At 44.5% G+C, this 22,678-nt stretch overlaps 2 protein-coding genes across 10 annotated transcripts; both read right to left on the bottom strand.

The window, feature by feature from the left end:
- Positions 1–198: 198 nt before the first annotated feature.
- Positions 199–13,775, bottom strand: LOC120664339 (probable D-2-hydroxyglutarate dehydrogenase, mitochondrial). 9 transcript variants are annotated; one of them, XR_005670846.1, is made up of 16 exons: positions 7,981–8,209; positions 6,549–6,916; positions 6,051–6,152; positions 5,658–5,705; positions 5,431–5,501; positions 4,632–4,750; positions 4,427–4,522; positions 4,219–4,328; positions 4,039–4,119; positions 3,602–3,702; positions 3,258–3,366; positions 1,655–1,760; positions 1,501–1,586; positions 1,267–1,349; positions 741–833; positions 199–624 (listed from the first exon to the last, which is right to left on the bottom strand). XR_005670846.1 is itself a non-coding variant. In XM_039943531.1 (16 exons), the coding sequence occupies exons 1-15, from the start codon at positions 13,758–13,760 to the stop codon at positions 747–749; spliced, it is 1,671 nt and encodes a 556-aa protein (XP_039799465.1). In that variant the 5' UTR covers positions 13,761–13,775; the 3' UTR covers positions 199–624; positions 741–746. The 9 variants fall into 9 exon arrangements, 6 of the variants coding, with proteins under 6 accessions (XP_039799465.1, XP_039799440.1, XP_039799458.1 ...); XM_039943531.1 differs by lacking the exon at positions 7,981–8,209 and adding an exon at positions 13,700–13,775 and having other exon boundaries at positions 1,267–1,392; XM_039943506.1 differs by having other exon boundaries at positions 1,267–1,392.
- Positions 8,912–11,147, bottom strand: LOC120664330 (disease resistance protein RPM1-like). The gene has a single exon (XM_039943494.1). It carries the CDS (start codon positions 11,143–11,145, stop codon positions 9,163–9,165), a length of 1,983 nt encoding a protein of 660 aa, XP_039799428.1. The 5' UTR covers positions 11,146–11,147; the 3' UTR covers positions 8,912–9,162.
- Positions 13,776–22,678: the final 8,903 nt, after the last annotated feature.

Genomic DNA, 22,678 nt, shown 5'->3' with positions numbered 1-22,678 from the left:
CGCATCTTGACACATTTAGAAGCAAAGCTGGCACGATGGTGGCGCGTTTTAAGAAAGAATGGCATTGTTTGTGGTTTGCATCTTAACCTGCTTAAGCTTAAACCACTTGTCATTTCAGTTCGTCTAATGAAATGATTGAGCAGCCTGCAAGATTGGGGCTTAAAAAATAGTCCCGTTCGCATATTAGTGCATTCAGACTTTAGGAGCGAAGCTGGCACGATGGCAAGGCGCGCTTCAAAACTGGCATAAAAAAAAATTCAGTCCTTTACATCTTTGATCTGTTTAACCACTTGTCACTTTGACAAAAGGAGAAGACTTGGCACATGTCAATGCCGTGCTTCGCCAGACATTTTTTCTTTTTGGATAAAAGTTCTCCAGACTTATTTCAGCTGCCTTTCGACGAGGTGCAGTTGAGGGCATGCGATCTGTTAACCTACTGGTACCATCAGAGTAGAAACCACAGCATGCTTCCCATAATCCCATGATATTATGATAACCGTGTTCGCATCAACTATTCACTTTGCCTCCTCTCAGCTCAGTCAAGCATCATGCAGCTCTGCTCAGCTCAGTCAAGTATCAAGCAGCTCTGCTCAGCTACAAGCTCAGTGAGTTACGGGTCCTAACCTGTGGGTGGCGGAAGCAGCAGGGTTTGATATAAACCAATTAGTTTCATAAGTTAGGGGACAGAATATTAGTTTGGAAGTAATCAGGTTTCTTTCAACTACAGGATAACAGAGTACCTTTAGCTACAGTACAGACTGTGGCAGAACCTTGTAGGGGTTCAGGATTGAATTGGGGTCCAGCAACTTCTTGATGGAGGCCATTAGTTGCACCTGATAAAATCAAAACATTTGTTGGGCAAGGCAACGTGAATGATCCTAGACAACTAGAATGTTCTTAAAATAAAACTTTATGTTAGCTCATTACTTATTAAAATACCTGCACAGTTAAACAGTTATGATCCATGCAACGTGTACAATCTAAGCAGGAAGGATTCCCACTTCCTAGGCTGTACCAAAATACCTAAGCATCTCTCACGAGAGTGCATTGTACTTGTTTTATGTCAAGTCAAAATAGTGCAAGAAAAAAGGTAGTGCATACAAGCTTTGCCTAGCTATTAAGGTTTGCCAAGCAAGCAGGTAGCTTGAATGCACGTGCAAAAAAGCAACCTGATGGATCAAGTCTACCACTACGTATAATTGTCATTTTCCTTAACTCATATGGAAACACTATGGCCTCTTTACTGTATAATATGGAAATACTTACTGCTTCGGTTGATTTGCTGTAGTGAATCTTCTCTGCTTTCATTAGGCCCAAACCATGCTCTGCACTGATGCTTCCTCTTTGTGCTGAAGTCCACTCATAGACAAATGGTTCAATTTGTGTAAGAATCTAAAATTCCATTGGAGAAACAAAATAAGAAAGTTATTTAAACTGTCCCGAAACACTGAAGCATAATATTAGTTAACAATCTACTTCCAAGTTGATAGTTTGGCATACACTGTCGTCGTATTTGCTTGATAGGATGTTTAAATGCAGATTCCCATCTCCAAGGTGGCCATAGCCCAACACCTCTGCATTATCACCTAGAAAACCAGAATACCAAGTTAATTGAAGGCCCATAGATTCTTAATGGATCGAATTTAGTAATTACCAAGACGACAGCGCATTTCTTCAACAATATCATAGAGCTTCTCTACAGGTATGGACAAGTCATATTTGTACACAGCTCCAACTTTGACAGACGCCTCTGATATACCCTGTCAGAATAATAACAACTCCTTAGTTCATCTTATTTTTACAAGTCAGACATTGAATCATGATGTAACTGAAAGCCTGTAAGCATAAGCATCTGCCTTGGGTGCAAGTTATTTCATGCTAGTGCAGAATTATCACTAACCACATGAACTGATATGGTAGATAGCAGGATCAGAGGCTACCCGCCCTCACGTTGGAGGCTCTGGGAAGTATTTGGTTCTAATCTTGCTTGCCTCAAAGAGATACATGATAGTCTCTTTTATAGAGACGACTGACTTGACCCCTAAGCAATATCCTAACCGAATCAATCTATCTTATCTCTTTCCTAATAGACCAAATCAATCTAATCAAATCGGATTATTCACGCGGTACTGTACACATACTACAGTGCCGCGTGGGGCCCTGGATTGGCTCCACTTGCCATAACACTTCACCACCCCTTGAAGACAGCTCGTCCTCGAGCTGTCAGATGGAAATGGCCATGGATGCTGCCCAAGGTGGTTGCCATGCAATGTTGAAATTGAGCAACAAAGGCAAGAGAAGCCGCGAGAACAACAGGCTGCAATTCCCCAATGGTGTTCTTGCAGACGGCGACGGTGTAGTAGCCATGGCTGTAGTAGCAGCAAAGGAACAAAACCAAGCCGTCTCTCTAGCTTGGTGCGGATGGTGGGCAGCGCGAAGGGGAAAGCAGCTTTGTCGCCGGTGTCGAGGTAGCGGAACAGAATGGCCTCGTCGGCGTCGGTGGTGGTGATGGCGGACTCGCTGGCGCAGCCGCCGCATAGGAGCACGACGCCCTTGTACCTCGTGCCGTCGAGCTGATAGTGGTCCCAGGCTCCCAGCGTCCCAAGGACGACGCGGTGGGCTCCTGCAGGACTGCAAAGTCCTCCAGCGGCAGGGTGCTCGGGGCAGAGTGACGGATGCAGGCGCCGGCGCACGTGCATGCAGTGCGGGCGCAAGCGCGAGCGCCGTCCGTCCGGTGGTGGTCGAAGCTGCGGCTCGGTGGGAGAGTTGTCGGCGGCTCAAAGAGGTCGGCAAACGAGTCAAGGAGGAGCTGGAGGTAGTCGATCGCCGCCACGGCCGCAGCAAGGCGCGGTCTAGAAGGAGCGCCCTTGCCCACGAGGCGCACCCGTCGGCCGCCGTTCTAGAAGGATAGGCGCTGGCGCGCGCAGTCCCAGTTGAAGGAGCCGAGGGAGCGCAGCCAACGGTACCCCAAGACCAGCTCGTAGCCCTCCAATGGGATGACGAAGACGTCAATGTTGAAGGGTTCGCCGCCGATGATGACGCGGACCGCACGGCAAACCCCGGATGACTGCAGCCGCTCGCCGTTGGCTACTTTGACGTGGACGCCGCTCAAGGGCTCTGGAGATATGCCCAGGCGGTCTGCTGTGGATGACGCCATGAAAATGTGCGTGGATCCCGAGTTTCAGCACAGACATAACACTCATCCATCATCATTAAGGTATAAAGGACAATCATAGTATTGATTACAGGATGGCAACCTCACGGATACGCCAAAAGTTTGATGCTTGGCTGATATCCTGCGCTATGACTCCATCAGAAACCAGACCATCTTCCATTGAACGCAACAAAAAAGCTTCCAGTTTTGTTCTAAAATAGAAAGCCAAAAACAAAAGGCAAGATGAGGAACTAGAATTATTTTAAGCACGAGATGTGCAGATGAACAATAATCCTACTTTTAGTAAATGCAAGCTGGCATGATAATTTGTCTTAAAAAGCTATTGTCAAATTTCTCTCAAGTATATCTCAATATGTGTTAATTGTCAGGTCATATAACACTTGCTATGTTCAAACCAAAACATATTCTGCTTCTACAATAACTTACTTGTCATACGATTCATCACTCCCTGTTGTCTCAATTAGAACATAAAACTTGTACTGCGATGCAGGTAAAGGATTTTGAACACCTTCCAAATGTCGTATAGCCTCCAAAACAAAATAATCAATCAAAAACCAATCTAAATATGCAAACCAGACAAAATAAAGAAATGTTGCATTATATATAGGACTAGTAACACCTTAGAAAATCAAGATCTTTTCAGGGGATTATTGAACGTATAAGAGTATCAAGCCATGCTTCATCCAATCAAACTGATCAACCTGGCAAGGGATTTCAAATTTTGTCCTCTGATCTATAAATGCCAGCTAGTGGCCTAAATCTGGGTCTGATGGGGACGAACTTGAGAAGGGAGATGATAACATATTTGTAGGTCTTAACTCTTTCTAAATGTAAAATTCAAAAAGAAATTCTTATGTACATACCAGATCAATACAGTGATGATCCATGAACTCAAATGCAGACAGAATCTCACCCAAGTTCCTCCTAGCTGCAAGCAGTAATTTCTGGGAACACCGCCAGTAAGCAGCAATCACTATCTTGAGGACTTTACATACACTTCACAAATGTCTAACTAATTTCAGAAAGAAAAAAGGAGAATGAACCTGGCAGCTTGTGTAGTCATTGCATGAAAGAAATGCAACATTAGTTGCAGGTAGCTTTGCAGGTGTGAGTACTGCAACTTTGGTGACCACTCCTAGCGAACCTTCACTCCCTGAACGTTATGTTGTTGTATTTACTAACTGTCTGATTTTGTAAAAAATACATTGTTTGTACAGTGGTCATGGAATAGTTAGCATTCTCAATACGTACCAATGAATAAGTGCTTCAGATCGTACCCAGTATTGTCTTTCCTTAAGGTAGTAAGCATGTCAAGGATTGTCCCATCAGCAAGCACAACTTCAAGACCTGTATGGGAGGAAGGATAATTTAAAAAGGGAAACAACATATACAATGAGAGTTCAAACCAATACTTTTTTGTGTTAGTTAAATTCATAAGCTCAATACTTGTGCCTACCAAGTACATTTCCATGAAGTGAACCATAGCGTATGAAACGCAGGCCACCAGCATTAGTTGAAATGTTTCCACCAATGTGGCAACTTCCTTTCGCTCCCAAGTCAAGTGGCATAATAAACCTGAGAAGCAGATCAAGGGCAATAGGTGTCTGGCATGGACATCAAGAACTGGTGCTCTAAAAAGATAGCTCAGATTGTAAATTCTTTTGGTCAGAAAATGGACATAACAAATTTAGTTAACAGTTTCTGTATGCATGAACCACAGTAAGTTGCAGGCTTCTTGTTGCCTTATTGGGTAGTAAAAGGATCTTACAAGAACTGAACTAAAAGGAGTGACAATGCACTGGGACGTGTTACAATCATCAGTGATTCCACAAGCAAGAACAAACGAGTTTGAGACCTATAGGGCAGCTCCAACGTGCGTTCCAAGGAGGTGCCAAGAGGAGAGAGAAAGTAGCAGAAGAGGTGCAATACATTGGAGTGCCGGTGCTAGCTTAGCAATTTCTAGCGCCTGTGTCTTGTTTGGGCACCCAGTGCTAGAGGAGAGAGAGGGGTGGAAAAGCTGCACTTGTGGGCCTCATCTCAATCCATGGTGAGGTGCAAGATGGTGCAATACATTGGACTAAATTTGGCTAAGCTACCAACTATGATGTGGCTTGGTCTTGGCAACACCTCAGGTTCCATAAACTTCAATGCCTAACACACTATCTGTGAAAGCGTAGTAGCATACCCTGTGCAAGTTTATGGAATAGGAATCAAAACAAAATAGTTAGGAGAATAGGTGCTAAATATAACTTTACCCTTCATTTTCCACGAAGGTACTTAAATTCTCCAATACACAACCAGCTTCACTAGTAAGAATACCATTTACCTAGCAACAGCATAACAAGCAGACTTAGAACTTGGCACCTTCTATCTGAAATTATTCAAGGATTTCCCGTGATCCTTGGATGTGTTTGAAGAAGCAAATGATGAGAATATTACAAAATGCAAGGTACTGAATCCAGACAAAAGATGTTGGACTTACATTATCAAAGGAAATAATTTTGTCCATGCCTGCGAGGCTGACAATCACCTGCAGACAATGGGGGTAAAACACAAGTGATAACTGACCTTGGACCTCAACATTACGAACAGTAAAAAAAAACCTTCAAAATGCAGAGTCACTGCATACAAACAAAATCAATTTGGCACATCACTAAGCATAAAAATATGGCATATGAACTAGATATATTTTTTCTAAAGAAAACACTACTAAAGATAACATTAGGCATATTGTGGAAGTACAACAAGGTCTATGTCATCTTCTCCTATATTGCATAATTGATCTGATCAGTACATACAGTTCACCTTTTTGCAGTGAAATAGTTCAGATTTCATTCCAGATACAAAGATTTTAAAAAATCAAAAATATGGTTACCTCATCATAAACAGGCACACTTCCACCTACGAGGCCTGTATTGCCACCTTGTGGAACCACAGCCAATCGTCTGGTGTTGCAATATGAAAGAATCTTAGAAACCTGGAAAGAGAACATTTGAATAAAGAATCTGTACACTAATCGTCTGGTGTTTGAATAAGACTAGATAAAACAAAATTAACTGTATAGATAACTCTCCATGGTACAGAAAATGTGGATTACGGAAAAAATGGTCCAGCACAGCATATCTCAATTGCATGGATTCGATAACATCCTCATGTTTCCAAGAGTGCAATTTCAGATGTTTATTAAAACTAATGGTCAACGAGGCGATTGCTCATATTATATTATGTGAAGACCGAATCACTGCACCAGTAAATTATACTAGAAATGACGGTAGCTACTTTGCCAAGTTCTATAAAAACTGTCAAGAAATGGAATTGCAGCTAGATGTTGTTCACCAAATTAAACTTTCACTAAATCGGCTAATGAAAATACCTCTTTAGTACTTTTTGGTAAAAGTAGCAGCTGACTTGCACCCTTGTATTTACCCATCCAGTCTACGTTTGCAACTGCGATTCTGTCTTCATCCTGAACTACACCATTGTCACCCAAGATGCTCTTGAAGTAACAAACATCATCAGAGTTCAGCTCTGAATAGGCTGGATTCCTCTGATTGTGTGTTGCCGCAGAACCAAATGTGCGCTTCTGAACTTCAGAAGCCTTATTAGCACTGTGTTGCCCTTCATATGTTTCCACATTAGTTCTAGGTCCACATGGTGGACGCTGTAGACTGGGAATCCAGTGGAATCTTCTACAAGAATTCACAGTGCGGCTTGCAAATTCATATTCAGTATGAGGCATGCCTGAAAAGCATAGTTATCATCAGATTTTAATCAAAACCTGTAAAATTCTACAGGGACCAGTATATAAACTGTAGAAAACATTGTGTAGGCAAAAGGCCTCATTTGGATTATCGTTGATGTTCTACTGTTAAAGCTATCACCATCCTCGTTGAAAGAAAACATTGCTACCACTATGCTTTACATCAAACTATGCTCAAGTCGTAAAGCTTGAAGCTAGTTCTCTGTCTAGACTCTAGACTCTTTCAATTAGTTGGTGTACTTCAGCAGATAAAACAAACAACAGTATGCAAGTATTGGCAAATCGCACAACAGAAGCTCAGAACTGGGTTACTGCTTTAATGGACAACATGGATCATGGCCTATTTACTGGGTTATTGAACCAGTCCAACAATTTTGTGAACCTAATATATTCTTCATCTTTCAACCCAAACAAACAAGCAATTACAGCTTATTCAAACACATTAAAGAACCATGTAAAAAGTTATCATAGACCATCCACTACCAGCTCTTCGATCACCCTGGAACCATGTGTTGTGCAAACTTGCCCCAAATTGAAGAAAGAAAATCCATTTCTATTTCGAGCTGCATTCTACTGCCACATCTGTTGCTGAATCGCTAACCACCATAGCAACACGGTTACACAGCCAACATCAAACGCACACAACACCTGGATCGTATGGTTAACCATTTTGCTAAAAGGCGAAAAATCGAATTGCAAAATAATTAACAGAGTCGAGTGTAACAAAACATCTGCAGTTGGTAGCTTGGTTCTCCAACAAATGAAGTCCCCACATGCTAGGGACCATGCCCCAAACTTAAGCAATAAACCACGAGCGCACGATCGCGCCGGAACTGTGCTCTCCGAATTGATTCCACTGTCGAACGCGGCTAATTTCTCCCTACGCACCACCGACGACGGCTGGGGAACCACAGAACCAAAGCCTAGGCCCCCAAGCAAGCAACTACCACTCGGTCAGGCACAAACACGAACACCTCCCGAACCAACCAACCAGCAACGAACACGGCGCGGCCCCCATATCAAACCAAACCAAATCACCTCGCACCGGCGGCTCCGCGGCGAGCGGTCCCGGGCGGCGTAGAAGCCTCGCCGCCGCCGCCGCGCGCCGCGCCATGCCCTCCTCCGGACCCGCCTCGGAGCTGCCCCGTGCTGGATGGAGAGGGAGGAAGGGGGCGGAGGGGGCGCGTGTGACCGCGGTGGAGTGCTGCTGCTACCAACTGCTTAGCTGGCCGCACGCGCCTGGGATGAACTGATGCCATGACGTGGCAGGCTTATCAGAGGGGGTCGCGACGAAAAAAGATGACCGTGGGCCCCGCGTCCGCGTGTGTGCGGTGTGCCCGTGGGCTCTGCTGCTATCCGTGGATTGTGGAGCCCCTCCGGCGGCGGGCCCTGTCGTCCTGCTGCCGTCGCCGCCCGCCGGAGCCTCGTCTCTGCCTCGGCCCCTCCGCCGGCATGCGTCGAGCCCCGATGAGGGGCCTGTTTGCAAAAAAAGAAAAAAAATCGCGAATATCTACCAATAACACTCACATTTGGATCGCGATCCAATTTAGGGGGTTAAATATATAAACCGTTTTAAATTATAATTCGTTTGGTTTTTTTACCTCAAATTTGACCACTAGTTCCTGCAGGCTGCAGGATTGATTCTGTTTCAGCACAGGAAAAAAAAAGTCCAACGAAACTCTCACACATCATGTTATTCCGTTTCATTCTTAAGAATGGAGCTTTACTGCACTGATGTGATGTATCAGTGCATTCTTGTTTTTCTTAGAGAGAAACTCATAGTTTCTTTGCTCGAGTTGCTAGTGCCATCTTAGGCAGGCATGCTCTCGAGTGAAGTTTATGCTAGATATCTTCCGAAACCAAAGCAAATTTATTTTAGAGTTTTTTGTCCTCCAACGGAAATTTTCTGAAAAGCAGGGCATCAAGTGTTTCTTTTGCGACAGTACTGTCATTTTTAAGGAAAAGAGTTTTGCATATTGAAGCATGAAACAGCACGTACATTAGCTGGCACTTTGGAATGACAAGATACAACAGATTACAGCAAGAAGTTTCTTAAAATGAAACAAGAAAAATTCACACAACTATCAGGAATCGTGTACTGCATCAGCAGATGCAACTGTGCACTCAATATAATTATGATTTACTGAGTGGTACAAGACATATGATGTTTTACTGTTTGACAAGACATGATGCTTACACCAGAATAGCTTAATCTTGATCACGGATCTCAAATGTAGGGGATGTGTTCAACAATCCATCGATCGCGTCCTGCTAACCTTGTTTTGAACTCATCAGGCATCATGGAGCCGATGCACAGCTGCTGGAGTGCTTTAAGGTGCACAAGGCCCTCTGGCACCGACGTCAAGCTTTTCAGGCCCCACAGCTCTAGCCGATGTAAGCTTCTCATGGTGCCGTCCTCAATCTCGACCTCCTTTAGCTCACCCATGGAGCTCAAGTACAGATGCTTGAGCATAGGGAACCACCCAGCACGAAATGCAAATCTCGTACCAACGTAGCAGCGGTAAAGATTGAGGTGACCTAGATTCTGAAACATGGCGGAGAGCAAAGAGAGTGGGTCTTCACGGAGCCCAGAGAAGCAAAGCCTTAAACTTTTCAGTTTGGGGAAGTGGCCAAATACAAGAGGAATTGCTCCTTTGTCCAGCTTGCCACTTAACATAAGCTTCTCCAGGTATGGTAAAGGTTTCAAGTCTGACATATCAAGAGCATCTCTGTTGCGATCAGCTACGAGTACAGACAAGGAAGTCAAAGCTGACATCTTGCTGACTGAGATCCACAGATCTGTGTTATAGGATTCTAGCACCTTCCTGATGCCAAGGCTTCTCATCCTAGTCAAGCATCCAAGATTTCTAACCATGCAGCTATTGGCTATGTTCTTCAGAACCTGCAGGTGTTCCAGGTGACATATTTTGTTACTTGCCGAACTTCCAAACCTTCCAACATCTATAATTAGGTGCTGAAGCTTTGTTAATATAGTCACGGCACTTGGCAACTCCATTACAGAACCCTTGAGATACAGAGTTTGCAGATTGCTAAGCTTCCCAATAGATCTCGGTACCTCCTTCAGTTTTGTGTATCCCAAGTCAAGGTAATGCAAGTTAAACAAATTAGAAAGGTTGCCTGGTATTTTCTGAATATAGCAGTGCCTAAGGGACAAGACCCTCAACAACCTAAAGCTTGGGTAACAGTTCTTGAACCAAGATGATGAAACTCCCTCCACAAACACGATGACAGACCTGAGCTGTGCTGAATTTGTTACTGTTTGCATTAAATTACTATCCTTGTGCAAGGAAAGTCGACGAGATCTGTCAGAACTGCAGTCTGAGTTAGGATGGTCCCATGTAGTAGCAAACTTTTCCTTCTTGGATATTGTTAGAGATAACTCCCTCACAAGGTCATGCATCTGGAACCTCTTTGGCCTTCCATATTCATTCTTGTCGACAACTTGAAGCAATGAACGATCAGCAAGCTCCTTCAGGTAACATGCAGCTACGTCTGACAAAGTTATCTCAGGTCCTCTATCCTCGATGAATCCTTCAGCAATCCAGAGTCTGATTAGCCGTTTCCGTTCTATATGATAGTCTTCAGGAAACATGCCACAGTAAAGAAAACAGTTCTTCAGGTTACTAGGGAGATCATTGTAACTGAGGTTCAGAACGCTAGCAACCCAGCTCAGCTCTGGGTTATTACTCAGCTGCCACCTAAGTTGGCTATAGAACAACTCCCACTCGTGCTCATCCATTTCTTTGTAGGATAGAAGACTCCCTAAAGCAACAAGAGCCAGTGGCAAGCCTTGGCACTTATCCACAATTCTTTCTGCACAGGCCTTAAGACTGAGGGGGCAACTTCTGCCATCTAATCTTGCGAAGGCCTTATGACAAAAAAGGGTCCATGCTTCCTCCTTTGGTAATAAATTAAGTTTTATTTCACGGTTTCCATCAGCTAGGGATGCCACTGCTTGTATTCGAGTTGTGATAACTATCCGGCTCCCATTGCTATTCTTGACAAATGAACTATCTAGTAAAGACCAGGAGTCCCTACTCCATACATCATCCAGCACAATTAAATATCTCCTGTCCTTCAGATATCTTTGAAGCATTTCAACCAGATTCACGCAGTCCATGGTATCTGTTAGGAATATGAAGACCCATACACTATAGGCCCATATGGCCCATGTACATATCTTCTTCATGTAGACAACAGAGCTACGACTCTTCTAGGGGGTGTTTAGATTCAGGGACTTCAAAAAAGTCCTAGGGACTTTTTAATATTTAGAAGTATTAAATAAATATTAATTATAAAACTAACTGCAGAACCCTGGGGCTAAACTGCGAGACGAATCTAATGAGGTATCTTAATCTATGATTAGTGAATGGTTACTGTAGCATCATTGTAGCCAATTATGAATTAATTAGGCTCATTAGATTCGTCTCGCAAAAAAGCACTCAGCTGTCAAAAAACATTTATAAACAGATTTTATTTAATACTATAAAATAGTAAGATTCCTTTTGATGTGATAGGGACTTCTGAAAAAAGTCCTGGAACCAAACAAGGCCCTAATCTTCCTCTCTCTGTTCATTCTATCTTCATCTGTAACATGGAATCAGAGTGGGTTCGATAGCCCTGCCCGAGATTTTTTTTTTTCTGCTGCCGGCCGCCTGTCGCGGCGGCGACTTGTCCGGCTGCCCGTCTCATCCGCCGCCTGTTGCTGCCGCCGTCCGCCCATCGCAGCCTCCCGTCCGCCGCCCGTCGCGGCCTTCCCCCGCCGCCTGCAGCCTCCCGTCCGCCTCCCATCGCGGCCTCGCGTCCGCCAAGGCGGCCTCGCGTCCGCCGCCCGTCGCGGCCCTTCGTCGTCGCGGATCCGCGCGTTGCGGGCTGCCTGCTGTTCGTCTTGGCGCCGTCCGTCGAGGCTGTCTGTCTAGGCCTCCTTCCTTGCCCCCTCTGCAGTGCCGGGGGGTGCGGCTGTGCTGCTGGACTCCTCCAAGCTGTCCGTCCCTGCTCTGCTTGCGGCTGCCACTTTTGTTTTGCTCGGGAAGTATTGGATTTGGTGCCGTGATTCAAATTGGGCCTATTTCTGCTGGCTGTTGCTATCTGCTGGTGTGATTGTTCTTGTGCATCGGCCGTCGTGGAGTAGCAGTCATACGTCTATTTGGTCTGGTGCTCTCTGCTACTGGCTCCTCAGTTCTTCTATATTGCCGCTGCATACTGGTGGTCTGCATCCGTGACATCACCATCATTGCTTATTGGTGCCGCTTCTCTTCAAGAATAGTCACTGCCCAAATTCTCTGATTTGAATACAAGTATCAACATTTCTTCAACATGTTGCAATCCAGTGTTATGGCTAGTGATATCAAACTTGATGCTTGGGTTCATACTTGTGGAACTGTGTCGATTGCTGCTGCCTCTTAGAACATTGCTTCGCGGTCTTGGATTCTGGATTCATGGGCTTCTTTTCATGTGACGTCTAACAAGTCTAAGTTGGTAGCATGTAAACCAGTCACTAATGCTACTTCTATCCACACTGCTGATGGTACATCATGGTCATGGTACTCATCCGGGTTCTCTTCACTCTCCCCATTTTTATATACCTGATGTTTCCTGTATACCTCAGCTATCTATGAATCTTCTATCAGTGGGTCAAATAGTTGATATGAACTGCTTTGTTGGATTTGATGATTCGTCATGTTTTATCCAAGATCGTCAGAGCGGAAGTGTGATTGGGACTGGTCATCGCCGTAGAGATTCTTCTAACCTCTATGTTCTGAACACTTTACATCTTCCTTCTTCCACCACTCGTGTGTCACTAGCTATGTCATCATCAGCTCCATCTTTCGCCAAGTGGCATCATCGTCTTGGCCACTTATGTGGGTCTCGATTGTCTACGCTGATCCATGAGGGTCGTCTTGGTCGTATGCCTATTGATTCTAGTTTCCACTGCAAGGGTTGCAGGCTTGGCAAACAGGTACAACTCCCATATTCTAGTAGTACTTCTCATTCTACTCGATCTTTTGATCTTATTCACTCAGATGTCTGGGGTCCTTCACCTTTTGCTTCTAAGGGTGGTCACAGTTACTATGTCATTTTCATTGATGACTATTCTCGATACACTTGGATCTATTTTATGAAACATCGATCTCAACTGTGCTCTATTTACCAGTCTTTTGCTTGCATGGTGCACACTCAATTTTCTACTGCTATTAGAGTTTTTCGTTCTGATTCTGGAGGAGAATACTTGTCTTCATCTTTTCGCCAATTTCTCACATCCGAGGGCACCCTTGCTCAGCTCTCATGTGCAGGGGCTCATGCTCAGAATGGTGTTGCTGACCGTAAACATCGCCATCTTATTGAGACTGCTCGGATACTTCTCATTGCATCTTTTGTGCCTTCTCATTTTTGGGGAGAAGCTGTCTCAACTGCTGTTTATCTTATTAATCGGCAACCTTCCTCCAAATTATAGTTCTGTGCAATGATTACGAACATGTCAAATCAATTTATAGGGATATTATGGTAATTTGCCATGTTTCATTGGTATCCTCTTCAGCCCTACAATTGCAAATTTTACTGGACAGAGGGAGTAGGCAAGACCTAAATTTCCTTTTCAGGTGGACACGTACCCTCGAAATCTGACGCCTGTTTCTCCCAGAATGATAGGGGAAACGAAGCAGAAATTGCACAAGAGCAAGCGGGAACAAGAAATTTTTCTTTCTGAAAGATCATCAGGGAACAAGAATGACGGGGGAACACACCTTTTCCCTGCAGGCTGCAGTTCGGTTGCTTGAACAGCTGCGCAAGCTCCCAGCTCCGCATGCCACGGCGACTGAAGAAAGGGAGATGCTGGTACAGGGACTCGCAAGTGGGAACTGAGGAGGGTCTTGTTGGAGTTGGAGAATGCGGCTGTAGACGTTAGCTCTGACTTTGACTTTGGGAGTTGGGAGCTACTTCGATGGCACAAACATTAAAAATAAAGAAAAAAGGAAAATCAGATAATCCAAGAACAAAACTTTGGCGTTTCACTGAAACAGGAGATACATTTTGTGCCTAATAACCTTTACAAACAAAATTTTAATTCTAGCTTCTAATGCTCTACTACCTTATATCATAAGACAAATTTGGTTTTGATCATCAACACCTAAAATCTCATATGAATTGAATCATACCTTTATGTTAATAGATTCATATTTAAACGCATTTTAATATAATACAATAAAAAATACCATTCCACACACGTGCTATTCTACATCTTAGACGTAGCTACATCTAGCTAATTACTGGACAGAAGTTTAGTAATAACCACAACGCACGATTACTGATGTTATTTTACTAAACGTGATTTGGTAATACAATAACTCAATTTAATAATTTTAGGTCAGTTTGGTTTACTGCTAGGTTACATCTAATGTGCAGAATAGCATTTATACATCGCTATTTATCCTAAGTCAAATTTTTACAATTTCGATCGCCACATAATTGACAACACATGATTAATGCTACTAGAGTCATTATGATTATAAAAAGACCTTCAGGACATATAGCTCTTTTCATACATATCTCTACTACTAAAAAGAGGCTAAGGATGATAAAAAATTCAGCAGTCGGTCTGCCCTCGATCTTTCGTCCTTCGTCATTTGGTTTTCATCCATCCGCCCCACCCCACCCACCTATCCCGCGACCTCCGTTCAAAAAAAAAAACAAGATCTCGATCCCGTCCATCGCCACCTCTGCCATCGCCGCGCGCGCCGTCCTCCACCCGCCACCGTGCGCGTCCTCCTCCCCGCCCCTGTGCGCGGCCTTGCCCATTCGCGTTTCCCCCTCGCTGTCACTGTCTGAAACCCAAACACCACGTCGAGTCCGCCTCCTTGGACCACCGCTGCCGCCGGACCCGACTGCCTGCACCACCAGTCGGCTCATCGAACTCCGGTCTGTAAGCACCGTTGTCCCGTCCACACCCTGATCTGCTGATCATCGGCCAAAATCAATCCCGGCGGGGGCGCTGCAGCTAACCTGTTTTGATTTTTGAATTGCTAGAACCCTACTCCGCCCTCCGATCCAGACGTCGCGTAACACATCGCGCCGCCGTGCAGTTCCCGGCATCCCATCCTCCCGTCGAGCGCGCTCTGTCCACTGTCTGACGTCACCACGACGCGCCGCCATGTCGCGCCGTCGCGCTGCCGCACAGTTCCGGCATCCCGTCGTCACATTGTGTCGGAGGACCGCCGAACCCGACCGCCGGCACAATGTCACCGTCTGAGGTAACATCCACGGCTAGTTCTACGACCTCATCGAGCTCCTCCGCATCGGCGGCGACGCGCCTGACACCAACTACGTCGGTTTGTCCGCCCCTGCCTCTTCTAGCCTCCTGCGACCTGTGCTGGGTTCTCGTCAATCTATTAATTTGTCAGGTGGTTCGATCTGGTTCTCGTCAATCTATTGATCCTGCTGGGGAACTGAGGTGCTCGGGCTTCGAGGCTGGGAGCACCTGCGATGAGCTTACTGACGCTAAATGGATTGTTGAAGCTGATTATTTCTTTGTTTTTTTAGATAATGGGAAAGAGTACCCGGCCTTGACCTCAAAAGAGGCTACGGCCACTAATTACAAAGCTTGCAGCTCATCCGTCTACGAACACAATGGCAGAAGTAAGCAAAAGGCGACAAAGCCAACCCAAAAGTTCGATGAAGACGGTTATTGAGGATCAATCCTATTACTAAACCTCCATCCATAATTGGCAAATAACTGCATGACCAAGACCTCTATGGTTTGGCATGCCTTCTGTACTGCCTTCTTGTCTTCGTCACGCCTTTGTAGCTATGCCCAGAATCTGAGCCAATGGGTTCCTCGATATAGTACCTGTAAATAAGTTTTAGTTGGAGATTTGTCAAAAACCACATCATTCCTATTAAGCCAAATGGCCCAACACAAAGCAGATGCTCCTACTAACAGCTGTCTTTTTAATTTAGTACCAACCCCACTAAGCCAATTACTAAACAGATGACTAATGCTACGAGGCAGATTTAAATCAAAGGCAAACTGTACGGCTCTCCATAGGAACTTGGCTACATGACAATCAATAAAGAGGTGTTGAATAGTTTCATCATTAGAACAAAAGCAACACTGTTTGTTACCATTCCAATTCTGTCTTGCTAGATTGTCTTTAGTAAGAATAACACCTCTCTTTAAGTACCACATAAATATTTTAATCTTTAGGGGCATTTTTAGTTTCCACAAATGTTTGTCAAACTGTACATTACCATTGCTAATAAGTGCACTATACATTGAGCTAACGGTAAACATACCAGATTGATTCAAATTGCATCGGAAGACATCAGCATTATCGTTTAAATGGACATGACTAATGCGAGCAACCAAGTCATGCCATAAAGTAAGTGTATGACCCGTCAAAGTTCTTCTAAAGGACACATTGAGAGGTACTCTATCAAATACTGATGCTACAGTCGCATGCTTTTTCTGTACAATATTGAACAGGGCTGGATATTGCTCTCTAAGTGTATTATTACCCAACCACTTGTCCTCCCAAAATCTTATCTGATTGTCATCATTTAAATGAAAAGAGCCATAGCTCAGGAATGTATCTTTAACTTTCATGAGACCCGCCCAAAAATGAGAATCCCCCGCTTTCTTTTCCACTTGAGCAATAGTTTGGTTCTTCAAGTACTTGTTCCTTAATAAACTTTGCCAAACACCCTCTTCATTGATCAGTTTAAAAAGCCATTTACTTAACAAGCACCTATTTTGTATGTCAAGGTTCTTAATGCCTAATCCCCCAATTCCTTGCGGTTGGCATAGAATACTCAATTTGGCTAAACGATACTTTTTCTTATGTTCATCTGATTTCCAAAAAAACCTTGACCGATAGTAGTCCAATTTTTCAAGTACCCCTTTCGGGACTTCAAAAAAAGATAACATAAACATAGCTAAGCTAGTTAAGACTGAGTTTATTAGAACCAACCGTCCTCCTATCGACATGTGCTTCCCTTTCCAACTACTTAGTTTTTTCTCAAACTTCTCCTCTACGATCCTCCAGTCTGCATTGCTAAGCTTTCTGAAGTGCATTGGAATGCCAAGATATCTAAAAGGATACTTCCCAGATTGACAACCAAATAATTGTGAGTAATGTTGTTCCATCTCTTTAGCTTGTCCAAAATAAAATATTTCACTCTTATGAAAGTTGATCATAAGACCTGACAATTGCTCAAAAGTGCATAATAACATTTTCATGTTAGTAGCTTTTTCAATATCATGGCCCATGAAAAGAATGGTGTCATCAGCATACTGCAAGATAGACAAGCCGCCATCTACAAGATGAGGAACAATCCCCATTACCTGACTCTCATCCTTAGCTCTATTTATTAGGATAGCTAACATATCGACAACAATATTAAACAAAATGGGTGATAGCGGGTCCTCTTGTCTTAGGCCTTTTAAAGTTTGAAAGTTTTGTCCTATCCGATCATTGATTTTGATACCCACATGACCCCCTTGAATGAAAGCTTCGATCCATTCACACCATTTTTGTGAGAAACCTTTCATTCTTAGTGTTTGTTGGACGAAACTCCATTTTACTTTGTCATAAGCTTTCTCAAAATCAATTTTTAGAATGACTCCACTATGTAAAATCAATTTTTAGAATGACTCCACTATGTTTTTTCCTGTGTAGTTCATGAATGGTTTCGTGTAAAATGACGACCCCCTCCATGATATTCCTACCAGGAAGAAATGCAGTCTGTGTCGGACTAATAACCTTCTGTGCCACTACTGAGATCCTATTAGTAGCCACTTTTGTAAAGATTTTAAAGCTAACATTAAGCAAACAGATGGGTCTGTATTGTTGTATTTTGATAGCTTCTTTACACTTTGGTAGTAAGATAATTGTTCCAAAGTTTAGGCTGTAGAGAGGTAATTCTCCTTTATGGAATTCTATCTGTCTGTATTGTTGTATTTTGATAGCTTCTTTACACTTTGGTAGTAAGATAATTGTTCCAAAGTTTAGGCTGTAGAGAGGTAATTCTCCTTTATGGAATTCTGAGAACATCGCCATAAGGTCACCCTTAATCTTATTATGTTCCATTTGAAAAATAGCCTCTCTCACCTCTGCTTCTGTGAACTCTGAAATTAGAATCTCATTTTCAATATCTGTTACTTAGGGAATATCATCTATGCGAGTCTCATCCAGGTTAAAATCATTATTATCTGGTGGACCGAAGAGACCTTTATAATATGTGGTGATGTATTTCTTTAATTCCTCATCGCCACTTATCATATGTTCCCCATCTTGTAACTGATAAATCCTTGTTTTCCTATGTTTTCCATTGGCAATCAGCTGGAAGTACTTGGTGTTTGAGTCACCTTCTAGTAACTCCTTAACCTTTGCCCTCTGGTACCACTTAATTTCTTCCTCTCTAAGCATCTCTGCTACTCTGTTTTTTAGGTACTGTTTTTGATCAACCTCTTGTGGGGATAAAATAGAGGTTTCTGCTTTTTTATCTAGACTGTCCAATATGTCTAGAATTTTTTTCTTTTCCTTTTTTAGTACACCACTTGTGTTCTTAGCCCATCCTCGTAAGTGTTGGTGAAGTTTCCTAATTTTAGCTTGCCATCTTTCCAATGGAGTGGAACCAAGATTCTCACTCTCCCAAACCTCCTTTACCATGTCCATGAAACCATCACGAAGCAACCATCCCAATTCAAACTTGAATTGGCGTTGGTTAAAATTCGAAGATGAGTCTCCCGTATTCAACAATAAGGGGGTATGGTCTGAGATATCACGAGTGAGTGCAATAACATTCGAAAGTGGAAATTTTTCTTCCCATTCCGTTGCCATTAAAATTCGGTCTAGCTTCTCATATGTCTGTGCTTGTAACGAATTAGCCCATGTGTATTGCCTACCTGACATCTCTAGCTCCCGTAAATTAAGACCATCAATTATAGCATTAAAAAGAAAAGGCCAACGATGATCATAATTATCATTATTTTTTTCAGTGGGACTTCGTAAAATATTAAAGTCGCCACCAATTAAAAGCGGAAGTTTCTCATGGCTACACATGTGTATTAATTAACTCAGTTAAGAAATTCTCTTTAAATTCAGTTTGCGCAGGACGATAAACTACTACCAGCGCCCACTTGAAGCTATCATTTTTATTGCACAAGTGGAATTTCACATAGTAGTCTCCTTCATCTATTGTGCCAATGTCAAAAACCTCTAGATCAATACCAAGTAATAATATACCACCTGACCGACCTTTAGGTTCTTTCACATGCCATAGGTAATTCTTACCGCTACACAGATTTTTTAGGAAAGGATTAGTAAAGCTTCTCCTTCCTGTTTCTGAAATAGCAATAAAACTTAAATTGTGTTCCTTTGTTAACTCAAAAATGAATCTATGTTTCTTAGGGTCTCGAAACCCATCCCTGTTCCAAAACACACCCTTCATTTAGATAACCTGGGTTGTTTAGAGACATTTGTCTCATGCACTTTCTTGCCTTTAGAATTATGATGTTTGGTTTTGGATAGTGGCACAGTAAAATCATTAAGATCACTGCTAGCATCCATTAGCTCATCCATAATTTCCCCACAGATGGTTTAAAATAAAACTGTCTATTTCGTCTTCCTCAGCCAAATGTTTTTCCTCTTTATCTAAAATAGATGTTTTCCAGTCTATGTCATGGGATTCATGCATCCTGTTTTCCTCTACCTGTTTCATATTTGAAATCGAGTTCCTAATTCTAGTATCATCAGGGCCTAGATTAATACCGATGCTACTGAAGCTAGAATGAATATACTCGACAGGAAAAGGTAAAAACAAAGAGGAGTTGCAATTGTCACCTCTGGTAGACTGAAACTCAGTGTCCTTGCCAGCCCTCAACTTTGAGGCCTGATGCAGCACCACCTCGTCACTGGTGTCCGCCAAGCGCTTGCTACGGCGAAGCTCAGCACCCGCCGCTTCCGGGATGGCCGCCAGCTCCGCCAGGCTTGCAAGGGCTGCATCGTTACTGTCGATCCTATCTTCCCTCATGTGCTCGTCCAGGTCCAACACCGTGGTCAGCTCAGGAGACTCACAGCCCGACGTCGCAGGTAGCGACTCAACAGCTGTACCAAGTCCACCAGTTGTCTGACGGCCAATCGAGTTTTGTTTCGGTGCAATACCTTTGGTGTTGCTTTGCTGCGCACTGTTCTTGTTCACCTCCTTGCCCTTGTTACCATCAGCCGGTGCATTGTCCTTATTATTCTCATTACCTCCATCAGTCTCTCTCCCGTTGTTGTCGAACCCAAAGTCCATATCCATTGGCTCGGGATTATTTTCATCTATGTTCTCCTCAACTCTGAATTTGAGTCCATAAAGATAATCCCCAATCACCACATCCACGAACTGGGGTATAATGTTAGGGTCCAGAACAAGCACTTGGAGGCGACAGATATCATGCTTTCTTGTGAATTTCATATCTACTGCCTTCGACACACCAATGATTGAGCCTACCACCCAGATGATCACAAACTCCCGCAACTCCTTTGGCAGCCCTGTGAATTGCACCCAAACCTTGGGCATCGCGTACTTGATCTCCTCACCACCCCCGCCTTCTTCAAATCTCAATGTTGTACCTGGGAATTTAGTATGTAACATACCCCACTCCATCATGCGCTGCAGCTCAGCCCTTGAGGGAAACACAGTTCTGAAAGTATTTGCAGCAGTCTCCTCCACATTCCAGCGCCAACCTCCTGGAAACAGCCTCTCCAACTCTGAAGGAACATTGGCCGAAGTGAGTGGGCCTCCAGTAACTTTAATCACCGCCATCTTGGACTCCACTTTATGCCTGAAATTTTTAGGCGAATTGATGTAGTAAAAGCCGAGTCCTTCAACTGCATAGCCGCATGGGACACCGAGTCATGGCATGCTCAGTGCAATCACAAATTTCACAGTAAAGCTCTGCTGTGCAATCCTCCATCTTGTGGCCCGTGGTGTAGCATCGATAACAATAGGGAACTTTGCCGCTACCCTTCATAGCACCCTGTGCCGAAGACTCAGGCTTATCTGCAATAGGTGTAGCCTTTGACAAAGGATCAGCCTTCTCAGCTTGATGTGTGGACGTGTTGACCTCTGCAGCAGTGGCCTGTTGGCCAAGTGTTTGCGTCGGCACAACACCTTGCATCGCAACGAAGGCCTGCTGCAACAAGGCCGCCGCATGTGCGGTCTGTTCGGCAGACACCGGTGCCGTGCCACCAGCGCTTGCTTGGTTCATCCCCATCTCGGCACTAGCATTTCCAGCATACCCACCTCGACCGTTCCTGCCAGCAAAAGCACCACGATTCCTTCCTCCATAACTTCGACCACCTGACCGGCCGCCATAGTTGCAAAGCCCACCATTATTGTAACGACCCCTTCCACGACCGTCGGAATCGCCGCCATAACCTGGGTGGAAAGTCGGGTGTTGAAAGCCACCACGGCCGATGATGCCGGCTTGGCCATAGCTCCTTCCCCTTCCCCGATTGACAGCACCTCCCCGCTGAGCTCCTGGGAACGATCCGCTATTCTCCATGGCAAAACGTGCGACTGCGGCGTACGAGGTCGCGTATTTGCGTGGGGCGGCGGAATGAGGAGCTCTAGGGTTGTGAATCGAAGTGCCTGTACGTGAGAAAAATGCAGCAAGACCAGCGGTAGGCCGATACGGCACCGACGGCCTGAGCCACATTCGTTTTGGGCCAAACGATGGACGGGGGCCCAAAGTTGTGTCATGTTTCGATTTTGAAACGAGCTCAGAAAAGGAAACTGTCGCCCTCCCCGTATCCCGCCCGAGATCAACGCACGAAGCAGATCTCGACGGCTGCATCCTCCCCGGCGCCGGTGAGGACCTTGCCGGAGAAGAACTCATGGACGGAGAGACACTATTCCTTGTGTTACGAAGAGAGGGAGAAGATGAATTGCGACATACCTTTGCTGAAGCTAACACATCCCCGAAAGTAATTGGAGGAGAAACTCTCGGTGCCGGAAGCCGACCTCGCCATGGCTGTCGATCCGTCTGGCGACGAACCATGGCATCGATGATCTTCTTGGCCATCGTTCCTTCCTTTGGTTGCTCAGCACTTGGATAATCATCAAGCTCCTTCTCCGCAGTCAGCATCTGTGGAAGTGTGAAACCCGCTTCTTGAGCTCGACTAATAAATTCAGGCGTATCAATCGACACCACTGATTCAGCATCACTGGACTCCGATTCTGTCTCCAATGCCCAGAACCGGGATCCCTTGAGGTCCTCCCTTCCATGGATGTGCGGCCCAGGTCTCGTCGTGGCCGCCTGCACCACCGCCGAGACCCGTTCCAGCTGCTCCATGGCCAGAAAATGGTCCGCCTCTAAGATGGCCAAAGGTTCCACCGTCTTGTCACTCTCCGGCCGAGCCGTCGGAGCTAGCCTGAGGCGGCGAACCCGTAGACGATCCCTCATCTTGTAGCTGTTCCTCACCGCCTGTGCATCGACGGCGAGCCTCTGGCGATCACCCGATCACCCGCAGATGGAGATGGTATAAAATCACAACAGTCCCCGGCAATAGTTCATTGCACCGCATCATCTCCGATCCAGAGCATTTCTTTGTTACTGTTGCTTCATAGATCAATAACTGTTTCATGTTGTTATTATGCTTTGGATTAGTCGATTTGGATATCTGTTGACTGCATATTGTATTTTACATCCGTAGCCATCATTTGAGCTGATACTGAGCTTC

This window comes from Panicum virgatum, chromosome 2K, assembly GCF_016808335.1.
Source record: "Panicum virgatum strain AP13 chromosome 2K, P.virgatum_v5, whole genome shotgun sequence".
NCBI lineage: Eukaryota > Viridiplantae > Streptophyta > Magnoliopsida > Poales > Poaceae > Panicum > Panicum virgatum.
The sequence above is the reverse complement of the archived record's forward strand: the minus strand, read 5'-3'. Positions and strand labels throughout refer to the sequence as shown.

What these genes read in the sequence shown, in the direction of transcription:
- LOC120664330 (XM_039943494.1), bottom strand. Translation starts at nt 11,145, where the DNA reads ATGAAGAAGATATGTACATGGGCCATATGGGCCTATAGTGTATGGGTC.
- LOC120664339 (XM_039943506.1), bottom strand. Translation starts at nt 8,194, where the DNA reads ATGGCATCAGTTCATCCCAGGCGCGTGCGGCCAGCTAAGCAGTTGGTA. An exon ending in CGCTCGCCGCGGAGCCGCCG is followed by an intron (nt 6,917 to 7,980) that starts GTGCGAGGTGAT and finishes TATGCTTTTCAG; the next exon opens with GCATGCCTCATACTGAATAT. An exon ending in AGAAATGCGCTGTCGTCTTG is followed by an intron (nt 1,587 to 1,654) that starts GTAATTACTAAA and finishes CTGGTTTTCTAG; the next exon opens with GTGATAATGCAGAGGTGTTG.